The sequence below is a fragment of the Anas platyrhynchos genome, chromosome 4, assembly GCF_047663525.1.
Source record: "Anas platyrhynchos isolate ZD024472 breed Pekin duck chromosome 4, IASCAAS_PekinDuck_T2T, whole genome shotgun sequence".
In the NCBI taxonomy this organism is placed as follows: domain Eukaryota; kingdom Metazoa; phylum Chordata; class Aves; order Anseriformes; family Anatidae; genus Anas; species Anas platyrhynchos.
In genome coordinates this window covers 33,436,541-33,456,468 of record NC_092590.1, presented here as the reverse complement: position 1 = coordinate 33,456,468, position 19,928 = coordinate 33,436,541, and the positions used below count along the sequence as shown (strand labels likewise).

At 40.3% G+C, this 19,928-nt stretch overlaps 1 protein-coding gene across 9 annotated transcripts in view; it reads left to right on the top strand.

Annotated features, from left to right (window-relative positions):
* Positions 1-286: 286 nt before the first annotated feature.
* GRIA2 (glutamate ionotropic receptor AMPA type subunit 2) overlaps positions 287-19,928 on the top strand; it is a 90,391-nt gene continuing 70,749 nt past the window's right edge. For 8 of the 9 annotated variants that reach the window (XM_027456596.3, XM_027456594.3, XM_027456595.3 and 5 more), the window contains exons 1-2: positions 309-587; positions 746-886. In XM_027456596.3, the coding sequence (XP_027312397.1) occupies positions 500-587; positions 746-886 (229 nt within the window). In that variant the 5' untranslated portion in view covers positions 309-499. Of the gene's footprint in view, positions 588-745; positions 887-19,928 lie in introns of all 9 variants that reach the window. The other variant, XM_027456593.3, reaches the window with a different exon arrangement.

Here is a 19,928-nt window from a genome sequence, read left to right as displayed (position 1 = left end):
AAAAGCAGGATTCGGGGTTAAATATAGATCATTTTCTCCTCCCGCGGCCGGATCGGGACGGGTCGCGGCGCCCCCGCTCCTCCTCCTCCTCCTCCTCCCCGCTCCCCTCCCGGCGCTGTCCGCGGTGCTGAATTCTGCCGGCGCGGGAGCGCGGAGGCGAGGAGGAGCGTGCCCGCGCGTACGCGCTCCCGCGGGGCTCCCTGCTCGCGCCGGCGCGCGCGCGAGCGAGGGCAGGGCCGGTCCGGGCGCGCTCCCCCCACTCCCCACCACCACCGCCTCTCCCCCCCCCCGCCTTATTTCCGGAGCCGGGACCAGCAGCGGAGCGGCGGCGGCTGCTCGGGCACCGGCTTCATCCCGCTCCTGCCCCCGGGGCTGGCTCCCCGCCTCGGAGCTCGGCTGCGCACCCAGGAGGAGCGCGCTCCGAGGAGGAAGGATAGAGGGAGAGAAGGAAGCAAAGGGCTTTTTCCGTGGCTTCGTGGATGCTCTACTTTTCCTGGAAATGCAAAAGATTATGCATATTTCTGTCTTCCTGGCGCCTGTGGTTTGGGGACTGATCTGGGGGGTGGATTCTAACAGCATCCAGATCGGTAGGTGCCCGGCTCTCCTCCTGCCGGCCGTGCCCCGCTCCGGCCCCTCGCCGCCCCCCGGCCCCCGGCTCGGGGGCAGCCCCGCGGGGGTGGCGGTGCCGGCGCTGCCCTTGCCCGGCCGGGCTGACCGAGGCGTGTGTGCGTGTGTTTCCCTGCAGGGGGGCTGTTCCCGAGGGGCGCCGACCAGGAGTACAGTGCGTTTCGGGTAGGCATGGTTCAGTTTTCCACCTCGGAGTTCAGGCTCACGCCGCACATCGACAACCTGGAGGTCGCCAACAGCTTCGCCGTCACCAACGCCTGTGAGTACCGGGGGGCGAGGGGCAGCCGCCGGGCAGGTGCGGGAGCCCCGGGGGATGGAAGGAAGGAAAGAAGGAGGGAGGGAGGAAGGGAGGGAGGGAGGCAGGAGCCTTAAAATGGTTCCCGCCGCCCCCGCCCGGCTGCTCGCCCTCCCTCCGAGCCGAGCCGAGCCGAGCCGGGGCTGCCGTGCCGGGCGGCCCCGCATCCCGCCGGGCAGCCGCGGTGCGCCGTCAGCCATTTTCCTCGGCGCCGCTCTCTCCATGGCGCCGCGCCGGGGCTCCGGGGCCGCAGCCCCCCGCCGAGCCCCCCGGAGCCCCCTCGGCGGCGGGCAGCGTGGGCGGGCGGCGGGGCCGCGCCCTGGCTCCGCCTCTGGCTCTGGCTCTGGCTCTGCCTCGGCCCGGCCGGGGGCTGCCGGCAGCGGGCAGAGCCGCGAGCGGCTCCCGGAGCGGCTCCCGGAGCGGCCGGGGGTCCCCGCCGCCCTCCCCCCGTGCCCCCGTTTCCATCGCGAACCGGCTCCCCCCAGCGGCGCGGTCCCTCTGCTCCTCTTCCCTGCCAGCCCCTGCCCGTCCCCGCGTCCCTCACAAGGGGTGCTGAATCCGGCTGCTACTTAACAGCGAGAGCAATTTTCCCCTGCCGGCAACCCTTTTTTTTTTTTTTTTTTTTACCCCTCCTTTTGCCCCCCAAATTCAGCCACGTTATGATAGGCGAGGCGGTGTTGAAGAGGGGTGTCTCGGCACAGGCTCTGGGGTAGGTGGTGCAAGAGGGCAACCTAAGGAGCTTTCAGCTGCATGGATGAGGGGTACCACGCAGCAGAGGGATAAAGAAGGTAATATGCTCCTTATTACCTTCCTTATCCTCATACGTGCTGCTGAAAGCTCATGAAAGGCTCAAGTCGGAAAAGGTCGGAGCATTGTACCAGCCTCATTAGGGCTGCTCCGGTAATTCCTGCGAGCTGCTGGGGAGCGCTTCCATCCCCAGCTAATGAGGGTTTCCAGCAACCAGAACGACACATGGTTGAATCTGCAGTATGCGTTACCAGGTCTGTCGGTGAAGTAGGGTATTGTGTAGTGGTCTGCATGGCGTTCTGCAAAAATGTGATGGTCTTCTGTGCTTCTCAATTCTCTGTGGTGAGCAAAATCCTGAAAATGGTTTGTTTAAAACAGAGTGTGTTTTTCCACTGGTACTAGAGATGAGTATTTCTTGACACGTCTGTGTCATATATGTGTCAAAGACTGTGTCTTTGAGAAGGTTAAGCAATTGCATTTTCCTCTAGCCCCGGCAAGTTTTGCACATGTGTATATGTGCGTGCAGAACTCTTGCAATGTGCAGGTGACCCATGTAGGCTGTAGTCTGCAGTGATGTACTTCCAGCAGAAGGGAGTCTTCTGCCCACGTTTTGGGTTTCCTTTTGAATGTTGTCCAAGGCTTACATTTTCAAGCTGTTCTGAGAGCACCAAATTAAGACATAAACTGGTACTCGCTTTTTAGTCACCTCAGTTGCTACTGGTGGTTTAGTGAAGTTATCTTGTCAGTTGGTTTTAATTAACTAGTGAACTATATGCTAAAAATATGTCAAGTATTTCCTTGATTACCTTCCAAGAAAGGTGTGGCTGGAGGAAAAGGAATTCTGAAGACAAGAAGCAAAATTCAGCAATTGGTAAATTTGCAGAGGCCTGTGTGCACAGCTGGTTAAGGAGGATCCATTTTCTTCATCCTCTTTTTTCTTCTTTTAGTTCATTTTTATTGGAAATATTGAAAAATCTGCAGGTGGTTATTTCAGAGTAGTGCATGAAAAACCTGTGTCCAAAACCAGCACAACCAACAGTTAAGCGATGTAAAAGAAGGTCACAGAAACATGGTGTAACATGGAGCTGAAAAAGCTTCAGTGCTTGTCCAGGTATTTCACTCCACCAAGAGTTCCCTTGAGCAGTAACAGGCTTAAACCGTAATAGCAGTAAAGACCTCTTTCTGCCTTACGAACAACAACCAGATTTTGTAAAATCACCAAGTGGAACACTTCTATTGTGGCACACCCATGGGGCAGCAGGCCTGCAGGAGGCCAGCACGGCTCTTGGCAGGATGAGCTTCCATCCTGACAGGAAAGCTGGGGCACGCGGTTCCCGCCACTTCAAAAAATAGATGAGGAAGAAGAAAGAAGGTGTAGGACTGTCTCAAGGAAACTTCACCCTTACTGTCTGCACATACTCTGAGCTTATTCATGGAGCGAGGAGTCTTTTAAGGAACAAGTCTTATTACTGGTACTATTTTTAAATTAGGTTCCTAAACTTGCAGAAGGGAGGGCAGCTGTGCTCATGTACCACTGAAGGTTTTGAATTGGTGTAAGACTGCTCAGTCACTTAAAGGTACCAGCAGTCAGGTACAGCAGAGGAGGGGTGGACTCCCTGTTTCATAGTGCTGTAGTGCATAGGTTGCCTTTCCTCACCCAACATATCTGTAACAAAATATCTGTAACAAACAGTCACTTTAGGCTGTTGTGCTGTTGCAAGTCCTGGGTGAAGCTGTGCTGACAGGTCATCAGGAGTAGCTGTTGGTATCTAATAGCAGTTTGCCACCTCGCAGGGCGGTGCCACTAGGAGGCTTCATGGTTTTGATGGAGGGATGGTGCTTTCTGCAGCTCAATGGCACAACTAAGAGAAATGTTCACTGCTCTAATTGCATCCTTTAAGAGAAATGGGCTAGACTTGGCCCTCTTTCTGAGTTCTTGATGATTCAGAGGATTACAATGTAGGCACATGTAAAGGCACATGTTAACAAAGCAGATCACTGTAACAGAGCCTCCTTGGCCTTTAAAGGCTGGGGCAAAGGTACAGCAAGCGCTGCAGTTAATTCACAGGGTGGAATTGGAAGGTATCCAGAAATTGGACTTTATCGTCCTTCAGCAAAGTGTAATTGAGTCTAGTCTAACTGGAAAAGTGCTGACCATAAGTAGCATTGGATTTTTTTTTTTTTTTTAATTCTTAATTCTGTCAAAAGAATAAAAGATATTAGTGAAGATGAAATCCTTTCCTCTTAAGTCCACCAACCAGATGAGAGATAGTTGTGTCATGTACTCATATATCTTTACACTGAAAGGATACTGGAGTCCTAAAGAGAGATTTCCTATGGAGTGCTATAAAACCTCCATAACTCTAACAAGTTTTTCACGTAGTAGTTTCAGTGCAGATGTAATATATGAATGATCTTAGATGTTTAATTCTGCTGGCTCAAGAGCCAGTGTGGAGCTTTTCTGTCTTAAATCAAGTCTTACAGCTCTGCAGGGATCACTGCACCATGACATTATGACAAGGGGATGCTGATTCATGCATAAACCTTAGATCCTTTCATTATATCTACAACCAGCAGCTTTGAAAACCTATGAATATCTAGCATGTTGCAACTTGTGAGTCACGATAAAGGTTTTCCCAGCCATTTTGGAATATAAAGCTGTAGATGGCATCCTTAAAGGAACAGCATGCAGTATACTCCTAGCAAAATAATTAAAAATTAACTCAAAAATCATATCCTGTAGTGGTAGTGATGGGACAAATATAGGTGTGTTTATTTGAATTAAAATTACTATGGACCTTGCATGAACATATTTTGTGATGAAAATTATTTTGAAGTAAAAGAATTTTAATAAATACTTACGTTTCAGTTCAATTATATTCCTGGTCCTTCCCATTTCTTTTTCATGATAAAACATTTCTCAGGCTCAGTGAGCACTCATGAAATAGTTTCTGTACTCCCCTGTAATTAAAATGGACAAGATGAAATGTGTTTTCTTAATAAAACGATACATTTTACGCAGGTTGTAGCCTAAAATAGGAACTCTTTTGCTTTTGCTGCTCTCAGAACATCTCTCCCCTTGAAATCAAGTTCTGTAGCAAGTCGTAAACGTTCCTCTTCTCCTGAGAGTTATACCTAAAGAAACCTGAGGCGTTTATTGTCTGCCAGTGCTGTCCCTGCTGTGCCTCTTTGCTCCTGGCTTGCAGAGAATTTTCACACAGATGTGGTCCAAGACGTGGGCAGATACAATTGTGACAGCTTTGGCTTGGCTACTTGACTTTTCAGATTTTTATTACGTGATTCTTGCATTAATATTGTCCATATATCTGAAATAAAAATTTACCATGCAGTTTTGGACATACTATGAATTTATATTCTTTATAAACCTTGAACCTTTTAAAAACCTTAAATCTTTTAATAGCAGTTTGTGAGTGGCATCTCAGTCAAGCCTTAAATATTCCAGTCAAACTCTTAAATGAACCAGTATGTCAGTCAGCCTTTTCAATATATGCATATGTTTACATAAGCTTTTATTTATCTTTAATATATTAAAATGTATGAAGTTTTCTTCATTTATGCTAATAAAAGCTTTAATTTACACTGACTTCAACAGGACTATTGATTGAGCACATAGCTGGGGATGTAAATACATCTTGGCCATGCATAGGACTTCTGTACTATCCAGTGTTTGTTACACATACTAAACCAAGGGCCAATGCATCAAGGAGTATTGATACTGCTGATTTCTTTATTTCTTTTATCAGGCTTTTTATACCTCAAATATTGTTGAGATTAATATTGTTGAAATTAAACAGATACCATTCTTTTTGAATAGCTGACCATTACTGGGGAAGCATATATTTAAAAAAAAAAAAAAAAAGGGTAACGTGTTATTTTGAAAATACATTGAACAGGCAAAGCTATTCTATGACTGTTACTTCAAAAAAAAAGTTATAGCAAAAGGTCATTTAAAATTAATAATTCTCTAATAAGTGTTGGTTGTACTAATTTTTAGGAGACTAAAAGGAATAAATAACCCACAGTAAACATAAATGCATGTGTGCATGTATGTATGTCTGTATATACGTGTATGCATAACTGTAAATTCATGTGTAATTTTATATATATAATGAAAAGTAGTTCACTTTGGATGTCACATAAAGAAAAAGCAGGACATTGGTTAAACCCTACAATCCATTTTCTGAAGAGGATTATCTCAGAGCTCTCACTAGTAAGATAATTTATCATTTCAAGTCAGCGTTCTCACCCCTGTAAGTGAATTGAGTGCATGAATTACTAATATTTTATATTGAAGGGTCATGCCTATATTCTGGAACCAACCTACAACTGAAGCCAAGGAATGTCAGGTCAGGCTGAAAACAACATTGAAAAGCTGTTATTTTAAAGGTTGTTATTATAAATATCTGAATTTGTAATCTTTTCAGTTGTATACATCAGACTATGTGTTTATCTATATTTAAATGAGTTTCTCATATAACAATTTACTGGAACATTCATTTCTGAAATGACCAGGATTTTTCTGTATTCTTGTAACTGTTCATTGCATTTATGAGAACATGAACACAGTGGCATCTGCTTTTAGAAGACTGCAGATTAATTTCTTCTGTGCTACAGATTTCTGAAGAGGTACAGGATAAAATCTGTGGATTTTTATAAGAAATATGTAGGCTTGTATAGCTTTGTTATTTTGTATTGAAACATTAACATTTTCCCTTAAGTTTACAGAAAAATCTGCCTTGACTGCAGGTATATTTTAGATGTAACCTTGCTAAAACTGAAAAAGGGCTTTGATTTAGTTAACTAAGGTCTTCCAATATTGAATTCTTCATGGATAAACAAGAAGGAGCAAGAAAAAGCATCAGATTAACACAGCGAATGCTTATTTAAAAACAGCTAAACAAGAAGTAAAAGAAGACTTTAAATAAGCAGGTGTTGAGCAAATTCATGTTGTATCTCCTAAAATCAATATCTGCACTCAAGAACTGTTAATTTTTAATGGAATTACTGCGTGGTATAGATGTCTTTAATTCTGTGCAGTTGATTTAAAAAAAAAAATAATTTTTTATGTTTTTCATTGTCTTTAGAAACATTCTCAAATAAGGCAGTTTATGGAAAGATTACTTTTTTTTTTTTCCTCTCCCCCAAAAGTTTCCAGTTGGGAGATGAATATAGAGTTAACATTTTTGTTCTGAATCTGATTTCATTTACACATACTTAATGTGTTTAGCTATTGGTAGTTATTTCATGAGACATTTCAAAAATTTACAAGAAAGTTCTTCAGCTGCTGCTGTCTCCCCACACATTTTCTCCAAACCTGACCTTAGAGAAATCAATAGAGCCTTTTTGAGGCCTTAAATGTTATATGCAGTTCAACTAAAGGCAACAGAATCAGGCACAAGAAGTGCTTTATTTCAACTCTAATCTACTCTTTTATTTGATATCAGGGAAGGATATTCAGGTCTGTATTCATTAGCTTAAATCGGCGTGTGATTGCTTTGTGTGCTTGGGGTGCTGGATGTGTAACTGAATTACCAATCACTTGAGCTAGTCCTTGAATGACTTGCTGGGCTTTATTGCACATCAAAATAGTATTTTCATTACTTAACTGCAGAAGGTAAATGGGTTTGCGCTTTTCATTGCTGAAAAAGAAACTGAGTACTTTGCCATTTGTGATTTGGAATGGACACCTTTTTTTGCAGAATGATTTTTTTGATGAATGAGAGCAGGACAAAATTGCGTAAAATGTTCATCTTGGCCCTGACTCAATCAACGCATCCTCACACAACTGGTACAAGAGTTTCAAAGCTCAATAAGGGGCAGTGGCTGGTTGTGTAGAATCTTCAAACTAGATACATGAGCACATGCTTGCTGTGCTATCCCACCTATTCAGCTTAATCTTGACTTCAGGTACTTAATGTTACATTTGGTTTGATGCTGCATTGTTTCAGGCTGCTGTGGTTAAGGCTGTCATACCGCTGTAATTTGTTCTCAGTGTGAGTGTGTTCCTTTACAGGTGCAAAAACACCATTTGGGGTGGAAAAGAGGCCTCGGCTTATTGCATATACTGTGAACTGATTTTCTTTTACACACTTTGAAAATTGCAAGTAACAGAATAACATAAGCGCTCAGTGTGATAGGTAATTGAAACAGCAACCCAATAGGTAACGTGGAGATTTTCTTGTCATTCTTACTGAGAAGTCTGCTTTCAGGGATCATGTCAGCAACCGTGCCAGAGAGCTCAACAGAATGGCTTTGCAATTGCTCTGCAGCATGATGAAAAGATTTTTTTTACATTATTTTTCTTGTTTTCTGCCTCTTATGAATGGCAGAACTTGGTAGTTACAGGACTCTGGTTTACATCCATAACACGAGGAGGCTAACGTGGTTTACAATCCCATGTAGCGTGGATCTAAAATAGCTGAATGTCTTACATTCCCTTGTGTATGCGTGAACTATCTCAGAATGTCTACAAAAATATGCTAATAAAACAGACTGTATGGCTCTGAGCAAGTTGGAGTATTTTTTTTTTTTTTTTTATATTACCATAAATCTTTGAAATTTGGGATGCTGCGGGTCTTCTTGCTGAGAATGTTCCTCACAGGTACTAGTTGCCAGTTGTTTCTGATGAAATGTCTTCCAACCCAAAATGCTGATGTTTTTTTGTTTTGTTTTGTTTGCTTTTGTTTTTCCCTCATATGACTAACAAATTCCAAAACACTGTAATAGTACAGCCTCAGAGGGGTTCTTGGCACAGATGTGGGAACCCATGTGATTGTGCCTTGTGTGGGCATGGTGACACCAGGGAGTTCACTCCAGCTGTAATACTTGAAAAGCCGGGTAAACAATTTGCATGGCTAGTGTATACCAGGCTGATACTTACATAAGCTACAGCAGGGTTACTTGTAGCAGAAGCTGGATTGATCTGATCCACACCAGAGCTACAGTGAGTGGTTAGGAGAATCATCCAGTATTTAACCCTTTTCTTTCATACCTGCCCGTGTCAGGCAGAGGATCTGAATTTAACCCTTTGCCTTTCACATCTTCATTGAATGCCCTGAGTCCTGGGCCACTTTTATTTTGACGTCCATCTTCTTCTCTATCACTTTGTCCTTTTTCCTGACTCTATTAATTTTTTTGGTGTGTGTGTGGGGGAAATATAACATCTTACTTTTGTCCTGATGCTGGAAGGGGGAGAAGTAACTTCTGGGTTTTGAGAACAGAAGACAATTTCCTTCTCTCTATTGTTGTTATGATCAAGCCCAGGGGAAAATAAAACCATTAGGGAAAATTTTTCAGTTTAAATAATTACTCAATCAACAAATGTTGATTGGCCAGGTTTATACACAGCTTAAAACTGTTGAAGCCATTTTGAATAAACACCAGGAAATATTGAACATGGTTATAAAATTGTTATAGTTAAAGACAAGATAGATTTGAAGGTTCAGGAAATAAATGAGAAGTAAGTCACTGTACATAATAAATTGCAGTATAAATTTATAATTGCACTCACAGCCTTACATCTGCCAGGTTTTCAGGTGCTTTCATTTGGTGAGACTGAATCTTGGTGCAATTCTGGAAAGTCTGTCTGAAAAGTCATTCAGTCCTTTTGCAGAATAATTAGATTAGTTCAGCAAGCCTTACCAATAGTTTAGGAATCCAGAGTGATGAGGCCACTATTTTTCTCATATAAATGGTCATGTAAATGGTCAAGCTTCTGCTGATGGTAGGAGCAAAAACAAATCCAAATTCATATGATGTATGAGGGTGAAAAATGACTTATGGAAAGAGGGGAGGGATTAAGCACTTCCAGAAATGTACTGAAATATTTCAGCATCAATTGGATATGCAGAATGTTTTTCAAACTTTATGGTACGTGCTCATATATGGCCCTGTTGTATGTGGGTTTTGTTGTCTGTTTGTTTTAAAGTAGTGCAAGATTCATCATGGAAATTAGAAAAGTTATTAGTCCATCTAAATTTATTATAAATTTGCAAATGGTACTGTTAGCTAAAAGGCTAAGATTTGGTCTCTGCTTGCGTAGGTAAAGAGGAAAAACATGTTTGCTCTTTTTTTTGTTTGTTTTTTTTTGATTGGATTTGACCATAGATGTTATTCTTTAGTAATATATTTGCATAAATTTGCATTTTTATCTGCTTTTTTAGTTGTAGAAGAATGAGCTTTGGCTTGACTTCACAGAACTCAGCAATGAACTTCCACTATAGAAGTAAGCAAGCTTATAGAAGTAAATGAGCTTCAAATACTGCCTTTTTAGCAAGTGGAGCACTTAATGTTTGTTTGAGCTTATCTCTTTACATCTGTTTCAATATGATAAAAAGAATATATTCCTCAATTTCTGGTGGAGACAGTTTAAATTCACTTGCAATTAATACATGTTAAGACCCAGTTTGTGATGCTTGGTCTATCCTGGGTGACCTCATGCTCTAGAATCGTCCCCTCTAAGTCCTACATCTGGCAAGCTACGGGGATGCCTCAGATCCATCAGTGTCCAAAATAGCACTCAGTATAAATACTTAGTAATATGAACCATCTCATCAGTCTTGTGAGAAAAGAGTATGTCTGTAGAGACCCAAACAACTTTTAGAAACTTTGACAATTTCGTAGACTGTATTTCATTGATATGTGACTTCTATGTGTAAGTTGCAGAATTTACAAGCCACTTTCCAAAGTGCATCTCAACTGCCTTAAAATCCAGATGTATTAGGGAAAAACAAAAACAAACAAACAAACCAAAAAAAACCCACTTGTTTCTCTCTTCATATAGGTGAAATATTTCAACAGCGCAGACCTAATGCTCAAGTTTTTTTCTTGTTCTCATAGTGCCTCAAGGAGTTCACAAAAACAAGCATTGCTACTACTGGGCTGTTAAAAAGACTGTGAAAGTATTTGTGCTAACTATTTAATTTTGACACATTGGCTCCATAGGGAAAAAAAAAAAAGTGCCTTTAAAATCAGATGTCTTATTTCCTAAATATCACTTGAAGCTTTCGGAGGAAACTAGCAGTATTAGTAGGAACATGGTTAACCTAGCCATGTAGGCTGCTTACCAACTGTGTGCTTTGTTCTGTGCACTGCAATTTAAATGTCTTTGATTTTGGTCTAATTCTTTTTTCTTCTGCCTTCATTGTTCCTTCCTTAGTCTTCCTTTTCTTTATTTTGTCTTTGCCAGCCAGCTAAGTATACCAAAAGTGCAATGTTCGGGAACCCTCCTCCATCTCATTAGAATTGTCCTCTGCTTTCCAGTTTCCAGTTTAAGAACTCTTTGCTCAAGGACTGATTTTATGTAAAATACAGATCAGGTGGGGATATAATGACAATAGTGATAGGTATAAAATGTCTTTTTGATTTTTTTTATGAACACTTTCTTTATTACAGCTCGAAAGACCTCACCTTGTTCCAAAGCAGCTCCCTAAGTGAGCCTGACAAACCAAAGAAGAGACTATAGCTTGACAGAAGGGGAGAGGCGTATCTCACTGCTGCTGTACTGTGGGAGGGTTTTCAGAAAGAGAAGTTCATGCAGTTCACGTCTGTCCTGTGCATCATTCTAGGCTTGTAAGCCAGTGGTTAGGTGTGCACATCGCACGTCAGGTTGCTTATAGCATTTCTGGGAATTCTGTGTTCTGTAGTCCTTGATTACTGCGGGTCCTTCCTAGCTCTGGTGACACGTCTTCATTTCTCTTCCATAAAGTAGGCTGATACAGGCCAGTCCCCAAAGTGACTTGGTAGCAGTGGTGCATGACACTGTCATGTGTACAAACCAGGAGCTTAACGTGAGTCTTGGAACTGAACGAGGCTGAAAGCACCTGTGTTACCTGCAGTGAGTGGGGAGAACTAGGTGCCCAGCAGTGAAACCTGCAACAGCTATCGCCTAATGGAAAACATAGTAAATTAGCCTAAAACACAGAAAGTTGCTGTTGAGAAGCTTCAAACTGAAGCTTTCATACTAAAGCTGTTCCTTCCTTGTCTTGGGTGACTGACTGCAGCTCTGAGATGAAGGAAGTGGCATCAATGGCCAGAAGCTACTTACTCAACTATTGTGGATTTAAGCTCTCAGATTGTATAGTACTCTGCATGATGTGCATATCTTTCACCTGTCTGTTGGAATAGCCCAGCAGTATAGTAGGAGGTGGAAGAGTCTGGGATCTTGAAGGATGGTGGGAAAGAAGAGCTGATTTTTTTCCTGTACTTAATGGAATACATTTGCAGCCAGGGCAGGAAGGATATCTTGAATGTTTGTAAAGAGAAGCAATCAATTATACAACCACATCGCTTTTGCTCATGATTTCTCTTTAGAAGGAAGTTTTTCATTTTATCTTGTATTGGTGGACCCGTGTTTCTCATCCTGATATTGTAGTAGAAGTGTCTTTTCACCACTCTTAGGAGGGATTGCAGTGTGTTTTTTTGTTTGCTTTTTCAAATACTTCATTACTATTTTGGAATTACTGTTGGTATTCAATGCTGAATATTTTATCTAGTAAAAAATAACATTTTCTTTTAATCCTCATTGGCCATGACCAACCAACATGGTACTTGTTTTCCCAATGGCTGGTGGCTGCATTGTTTCTAGGTTAAATTCAGGGTAGGGCATTTAATCTGTAGAGTTCTATGTATATTCAGCTTTGGCTATGTCAATAGAGATTTCTTCTCATTTAACTGCTGTGGCAGCTGCATTCATGGACACTTAAGCTAACAGTCACTAGATTTAAAGATTAGGATGCTGTTGACAGGATGTTTTCTATGAAGGATCATCAACTCTGTGTGCTCTGTTTCATCCAAAGTATTTGCTTGAGGAGATGGTCAGGAAATAAGAAGTGAAACTGTTTGTAGGAATGACATTTTCCTTTTGGCCACCAGATAAAATAACATTACCTTGTTTAAAACTATGCAATCTTCATGTAGGGAATGTTGTGTTCATATCACAATCCATTGCTATGAAGGAGACAGGTGATGATTTTTTTTTTTTTTTTTTTTTTTTTCATGGATTACTGAGCACAAAGAATGGAAGTTCCCTTTTTCCATTTAGGGTGATGTGCATAAGGAAAATACGTTCCTATTGCCCTTTAGAGGCACCTAATATATGCTATATCGTACGCTGATTTTTCATTAACTGTGAAGTTTTGCTTCCTGTTTCTACAAAGAAAAGCTAACAAACCAAAAAGCCTTGTGAAGATCTAGATTATTTATCAATAGCATGAAAAGTGAGCAGTTTAGACCTGGAAGTCAGAAAATTGGCATGAGTAACTGTAGTGATATGCTGTTGAATAACAAATGAGTGCATCAAGACAAAGATAAATATAACAGCCCTATTCTGGTGTGTCTGTACCTTTTTACAGGCAATGAAATAACAGTGATGGCAAAATCTTATGCAGCCCTCAGGAATAGGTTTACTAGATTTTCCTTCAAATTCTCTATTCAGTTGATGTAAATTTCCCTGACAGCTGATATAAGGCTGAGTCCTGAAAGGTCCAGGGTACCTTGCATGCCAGAAACAGTTATTTGGAATTGCAAAAGCTCAGCAAGGCTGTGATTCACAGGATTTGACCCAGCCTTCTGCATGCATTTGGAAACAGTTCATCCCATTTTAGCTCGCTGTGTAAATATGAGAAAGCAAATATATGCAAAACTTTTGGACTTTTAAGAAGATGTATTCAAATAGACATTACAGGGGATTCACAGATGGCTGAATTAATTGATGTTATATATTACTAAATTACTGAGGCTGATGACAGGTAGAGGCCATAACACTAATCCTGTGAAACAAACTGGGTACCAGTGTGTGCTACCTTTCTTTCTGTTTCACATGTCTGGATTTCCTTCCCGTGCAGAAGGGTGTGTTTGAAGGGGCATTCAGTGCTCTTGCACCCCCCAGAATGCAGGCAGGAGATGCGGGGCTGAGTAGGGCTCCTGGGTCTGCTGTCTAGCTGTAGACACACACTCCTTACTAAAATCATGCCATTTGTGTAGGTAGCAATACTACTAGCTCTTAAGAGTTAGTTTGGCATATACCAACTAGTTGGCTTTAATAAACTATAGTTAGTAAAACAGCAACAACAACAAAAAACCTGTAACGATTCTGGGAATTGTCAAGATGGAAACTGTTTGAACTGTTGCTTGTCTGTCAACTCAAAGTGAAGTATTATTCTAGGGGTTGTTTAAAATGGAACTTAGCCAAGAGAAATCTTGTTGGAGTTGGTTAGACTGAAGGAAGGATGGGCTGTGTATGCTTTAAAATTTATCTTTATATTTAAAATTGTTCTTCTCTGACTGATAATCTGTAACCATACATCTGTCTATATCTCTTTCACCGTTTTTTGTCTACTGAGAGTTTCTCTTTGTATTTATCTTGCATTATATCTATGTGCCCATTCACTCTTTCCATAACATCTTATTCTCTTTCTCAATACATATATATTCTTTTTCCACGTTTCTCTTCCTTTCCACTTCCTTTCTTGTCATTTCTCATGACCTTTCTGTTCAGTGCACAAATTACCTTGATGCCAGACTGATTAACTAGATAGAGGCATGCTAAACTGTCCCAGCACTATGAGAGGATTTCAGGATTTCTTTGTTCTTCCTATTAGTCTATTATGCAAGTGAATTTCATGGAAGTTTTCTTTTTGAAAAATTACCTGTAAGATTAAGATGAGCAATTAAGCTCTAAAATACTTTGAAGTTACTTTTCAACGGCATAGAAAAGAATATATGTTTAGGAAAAATATGTGATGATAATTAAGTGATTCATAGTGATTGTATGTGGCATAAAGCTTTTATGGGTTACCATTTAGGATGCATGAGTGACCAGCATGAGTGACTTCACCTTTACATACATTTTTTTTCCTACTTATTTTGCAACTGGCAAATAATCTCTTACTGCCAGGAGGTGCTGGCGCTATTGTGTAGTGGGCTATATCCTCAGTTACTCTACCTGTGTCAGGACCAGGTCTGTGCCACAGCCAGTGTCCAGGCAGGAGTTAGGAGAAGAGCAGGCAGTTGGCATTCTGGAGTTGGCCACCTTGCTTTTGAGGGACAGGTGCTTGGTTATTTGGATGTGAGCTGCCCAACCAGTGACAGCATGGCTGGGGAATGTGTAGAGGCTCCAAGTATTTGCTGTATTGCTGTTGTATTCAGTACTCTGGGATATTAGTGATTCCCCTGGTGTATCGTAGGTGACTTCAGATGCTCATTTCTGGTTTATCTTCTGCTACACTGATTATTCCCTGTCCAGAGTAGATGGTCTCTCAGAAGTGCATCACAGGCAGGAATGGATGGGCATGTGTCAGGAATGCAGCACTTTGAATTGTTTGCATTGCAGAACCAAGGTGGGGGAGGGCAAGCCTTATCAGCCTCCCATAATTAGGGACAGTCTTGAGTTCACACCAAGATGCCAGATTTACTGCCATCCACACCAGGAGCTGAGCACAGCAAGGTGGCAAAAGTGTCTCTCTTAGCTTTCTCTTTATATGACTCAACCCTTGCTCTGGAATACTTGGAAGTAGCAACCAATACATACAAGCATGCATGTTTTCTGTAATGTGTAAATGAAGATACTTAAATTCCATAAAAGTGTCTTTTTCTTTCCATTAAACTAAATATATTGCCGGAGAAAGATACAGCACTGATTTCCTGATAATATGCAAAAATCCTTTTTCTGGTTGCAATCTTCTGTGGTTTCAAGTTGCATTAATTCTAATTTCTGCTAATTTTAAAATAAAATTCACTAAAATAAAAAAAAAGTCACTGTGCTACCAAAAAATCATCGTACACTTTTCCCACAAAAGATTCTGATTGTATTGTGATGTATCCTTCAGGGAAACTGGGTGCAGTCTTTCCCATGCTCTTCTGCAATTCTTATTAGTGTTACCTTCTGGCAGTGCATTCCAGTGTCATTACAAACCCCAGAGCCTGTTTTGGATGCTCATGCTGCCAAATTCAATCCATGTATAAGTTATAGACTTGATACTTTTTCTGGGAGAAAAAATGCATTGCTATTTTAAGAGCACTCCTCTGTTGTTGCCTTTGCAGTGTTCTGTCTTATGCAGTATTAACAGAAGTGAAATGTTTGATATAAGAAATTGATTGTTTTACTATGTCTAATTTAGTCCTGAATGTGAACAGCATTGTTTGCATTTTTCTGGTGTTCTGTATTAACTGTCACAGTGGTGTGTATTTCTAGTCTGGGACTTGATATTTCCCCTCAAGAAGAAACATAAATTGAAGCGAAGAGAAGCTTTTTGATCTCCAGTTTGTGGTCTTCTTAATATTAGCCAGTCCTTTATTTTCGATAATGTTTGGTAGGATTCAAGGGCTTACATTGCTCTAAAGACAGACTCTTTTTCAGTGTGTGGGCTGGTGTTTTTCACCAGGCTTTAAATTAACTGATTTTTTAAAGTGGACTTGTCTTCAGGTTTCAGTGATTCTGTGTGGCATTTTTTCTTTTGAGTTTTTTGTTTGTTTCTTTGTTTTTGTTTTCTATATTATTTACTGGAAGACTTAGTTTACCTTATGCTCTAGTTTAATGAAGCATATATGCTTTAGAACATGATATTACTTCCTAGTAATGCAATGAAAGGAAAGGGCTTCTGCCAGTCAGCTTGCAGCATAGCATGAACCAGTCAATTACAATGCTGAGGATCCTGATTGTGAATGCATGCTGTTATCAATCAGATATAAATCATATGTATAATCACCTCATATCAATCACACCATTACTATTCTCACATTGTAACTCAGTGTACATAAAAGGCTCAGGATCTGATTGTGTATCACTGTTTTCTCTGGAATCCTGGTATTCATTCCAGATTATTTCCTGAAGCATGTCACACACTGCTGACAAAGGGAGTACTGAAGATGATGAGAGGCAGTTTAGACTGGTCTGCATCTGTCAGTAGTTTTGAGGAATTTGAACTAAATAGCCTTTTTATCAATTACTTTTTGCATCAGACTGCTAAAATATACAAGATTGCTAATTTGAGACCACTTTGCGTAGTGTTCCAAAAGCCTGAAAATACTTCTATGTTTGTAAGCAGGTATTAAGAGTGATTGCTGTATGTTTAGCAACTGTGCAAACAGTTTCATGGTTTGCACCATGAAACAACTGTAAATAACATCTAGTTTGTGCTGCAGAGCATCATCTGCATTTATTTGCATTGCATTCATGGCTGGATGTCCCAGGAGGTATTACAGGTTTATTATACTAGATGTTGTATACTAGATGTTGCAAAGCTGTATAGTGTCAGTCCTTGGCCCAAAAGGCTCACAATGGAAGTATTCAAGCGAGACAGATGGAGAACTTTCTTCCCTCTTCTCACATACAGTGCAAATAAGGGGTGGAGGAGGATTAATTTTTTTTTTTTTTTTTTTTTTTTGCTCAAGGTTGTAATGGATGGCTACAGCAGAGCTGCAAATGAGTCTAGATTTCCTAAGGGCTGGAGAGAAAACAAGAATTGTATTTGACAGAAATATTCAGTGTTTTGACTTTGGTTTCCTTTCTAATAAGTGAGGGAAAGCAGTCCTTTAGAAATTTCTTCTGGGTAAGGAGAAAAAAAAAAGGTGGTGGGTTGGGGGAGGGGAGGAGGACATGTGAGAAGATTACAGATGGGGATAGAAACACTCTAGAGCATTTGTATAAATGGAAAACCAGAACCACTTTCTCCTCTGCATGATTCAGGTGCTTGACCTATTTGTTGTTTCAAATAGTGCTAATTACGGAAACACTTGCACTTTCCTTTCTGTGTCTGGCCCAAAACTCTATTCTGGACCTTACAAATTCTTTTTTGGGATGAGAGGGAAGAAGGAATTGGGGAGAAGATTAATTTCAACAAAAAGCTTCAACTGATAGAAAATGTCTTATCAAAATGTTTCTGACCACCATCATGCTTGTATCCCACTCTAGACTTTTAGTAGTCTTAATTTTCTTAATTGCTTTACAAATGCTTACAAAAGCATTACATTGTTTTCAGTCAAGAATCATATTCCAGGCAATGTGTAGAAGGGCCATTTTTGCTGACATTTAAAATTTTATCTCTCATGCAGAATAGTAACTCTTATACATGCTCTCAGTGTGGCTCTTTCCAAAAAAGATTTACAAAAAATGAATAAAATATATTTTTCTGGTATATGTACTTTAGAGAAACCATGAATATGATTTTTTAAAGACTCTTTCTCAATACCATTTAATACTAAGTTTACAGGTGGGGACATAAACAGGGGTTTGAATTGATTACTGGTCACCATGAAGTCACAGAAGTAATTAAGGCAAACGTAGAATCAAGACTATTGCAGAAATGGTCTTAAATATAGACTTTCCCTGGCCATGGAACAAAGGTCTTTTCAATGAGCTATAGTATAAGATCTATGATACATCTGTGTTAATCCTTTACTTCCTAGATGAAATGTAAGACTTTATTTTCCAGTTGGGAAATCTTGCATGGATCTTATCAGTTTTATTCCATTGGTGTCAGTAGGTATTTCTAGCAGCAAAGAACAAGTGAAGTGAATGTATTTTCTACCACTAAAAATGTGATTCTTAAAGATTTGTGCAGAATCTTGTTTTGTATAAGATAAAGCTGCTTCTCTTTAACAAATGATCCTCTTCTGGTTGTGCATAGTGAGTGAAAGGCTTCCTGCCATGTTTTGTGTTATCCTAGATGTTCTGGACCCCAATGGCTGTTCATTATTCTGATTGAAGATATGAGTTATATATATATGTATGTATGTATATGTGTGTGTATATATATATATATATATATATATATGTTGTGAGTTTTTTGTTTGTTTCTTTGTTTTTTACTACCTATAAATATAAGGTACTTTGTACAGAGATTACAGATGATCTCCACCATGGTAGGAAACTACCTTCTAGCATACAATAAAATGACTGAATGGGAAGATACTGCCTGGAAAAAAAAAAATCTCAGTTTAATAATCTAACTACCTCCTAAACTGCAGAATGGTAAGATCTGTTGGTTTGCATGTAAATGGCAGAAGACCTTCTAGTTTAAAGAACTCAGAACTATTTTCCTCTGCTAACCAATGTTGCATTAATTTTTGAACGACTTCAGTTGCACGTTGCTTATCTATGACTGGACTGTGAATCGTTGAAATGCGTTAGTCTGTTGGATGATGAATGGGAATAATACTTTATCATCTTAATCTTGTTGGCATCATTTACCTTTCATGTTTTCCTGGTTGCACTGGTGGCTGTACGCCAGTTAAGAAAACAGAGGGATTAATCTTGGCGGGGATGTTACAAGTAAACAGACTGGTAGTGCTGATTCTATTTCTCATTGTCTAGGAAGACGTCAGATCATTTTTGGTGTTCTCAGACTTCTTCAATAGTCTTCAATAGACCTCTGATTAGGTTAGCAGTATCCTTTGGTTGACCCAGTAGAAAGCTACTGTAAATGTTAGGATACTAATCAGGATCAATGTGTTTAAACGAGAAGGTTACAGAGCTTATCTGGTTCCTGTATCAGCAACTTGTTTCTCAGTAGTAAAAGAAAAATCAAATTCTCAAATTGGTTTCTTCCGTGGCTGGATTAAGCTGACTGTGAAAGAGTCAGTCCTGTTATTTGTTGCTATTTTGTATTGCTGTTGTTTATCACAGAAAATGTGATTAAATTGCATGCATCTGGTCTTGGGGGAAACTGTGTTTCAGTCAGTAGTTTGTAGGCTTTTATCAAACTGAGATCATCTTAAATGATCATCCAACCACCCATTTAAAATGGGAATAGTTTTGATTCCCACTTAGCATTTGCAGGTTGAACAGCTTATCAGTCAGCAAACGAAGTAATAACTAGAAGCCTAAAAATACACTAACTGTTAGGTGGTAAGAAGCAGCAGAGCTAAAATGCATCTTGATAAATGAGGAACTGTGAAGAATTCAGGTTATATAGTGATACACATATTGGAAAGGCTGAGTGTTACGGAACCAGACTTCTACTTGAGATGGAGAACACTGATTAAACAAGATAAACATTGTTTAGTGGGATCTCTTCATCTTCCTCAGTTGGTACCATCTTGTCCTCCTTCCAGTATCTGACCAGAATTCTCAGGAACCAGAAATTTGCTGCTTCTGTTGTTATTTCAGAGATGTAAGTGTTCAAATGCACTGATGCTTCCAACATCTATTCTTGGTTTTCTGTAACATTAATTCAGACCTAATCTCTAGTAGTCTAATCAGTTTCAAGACTAGCTGTAAGAATTTCTACTGTAGTCTCTC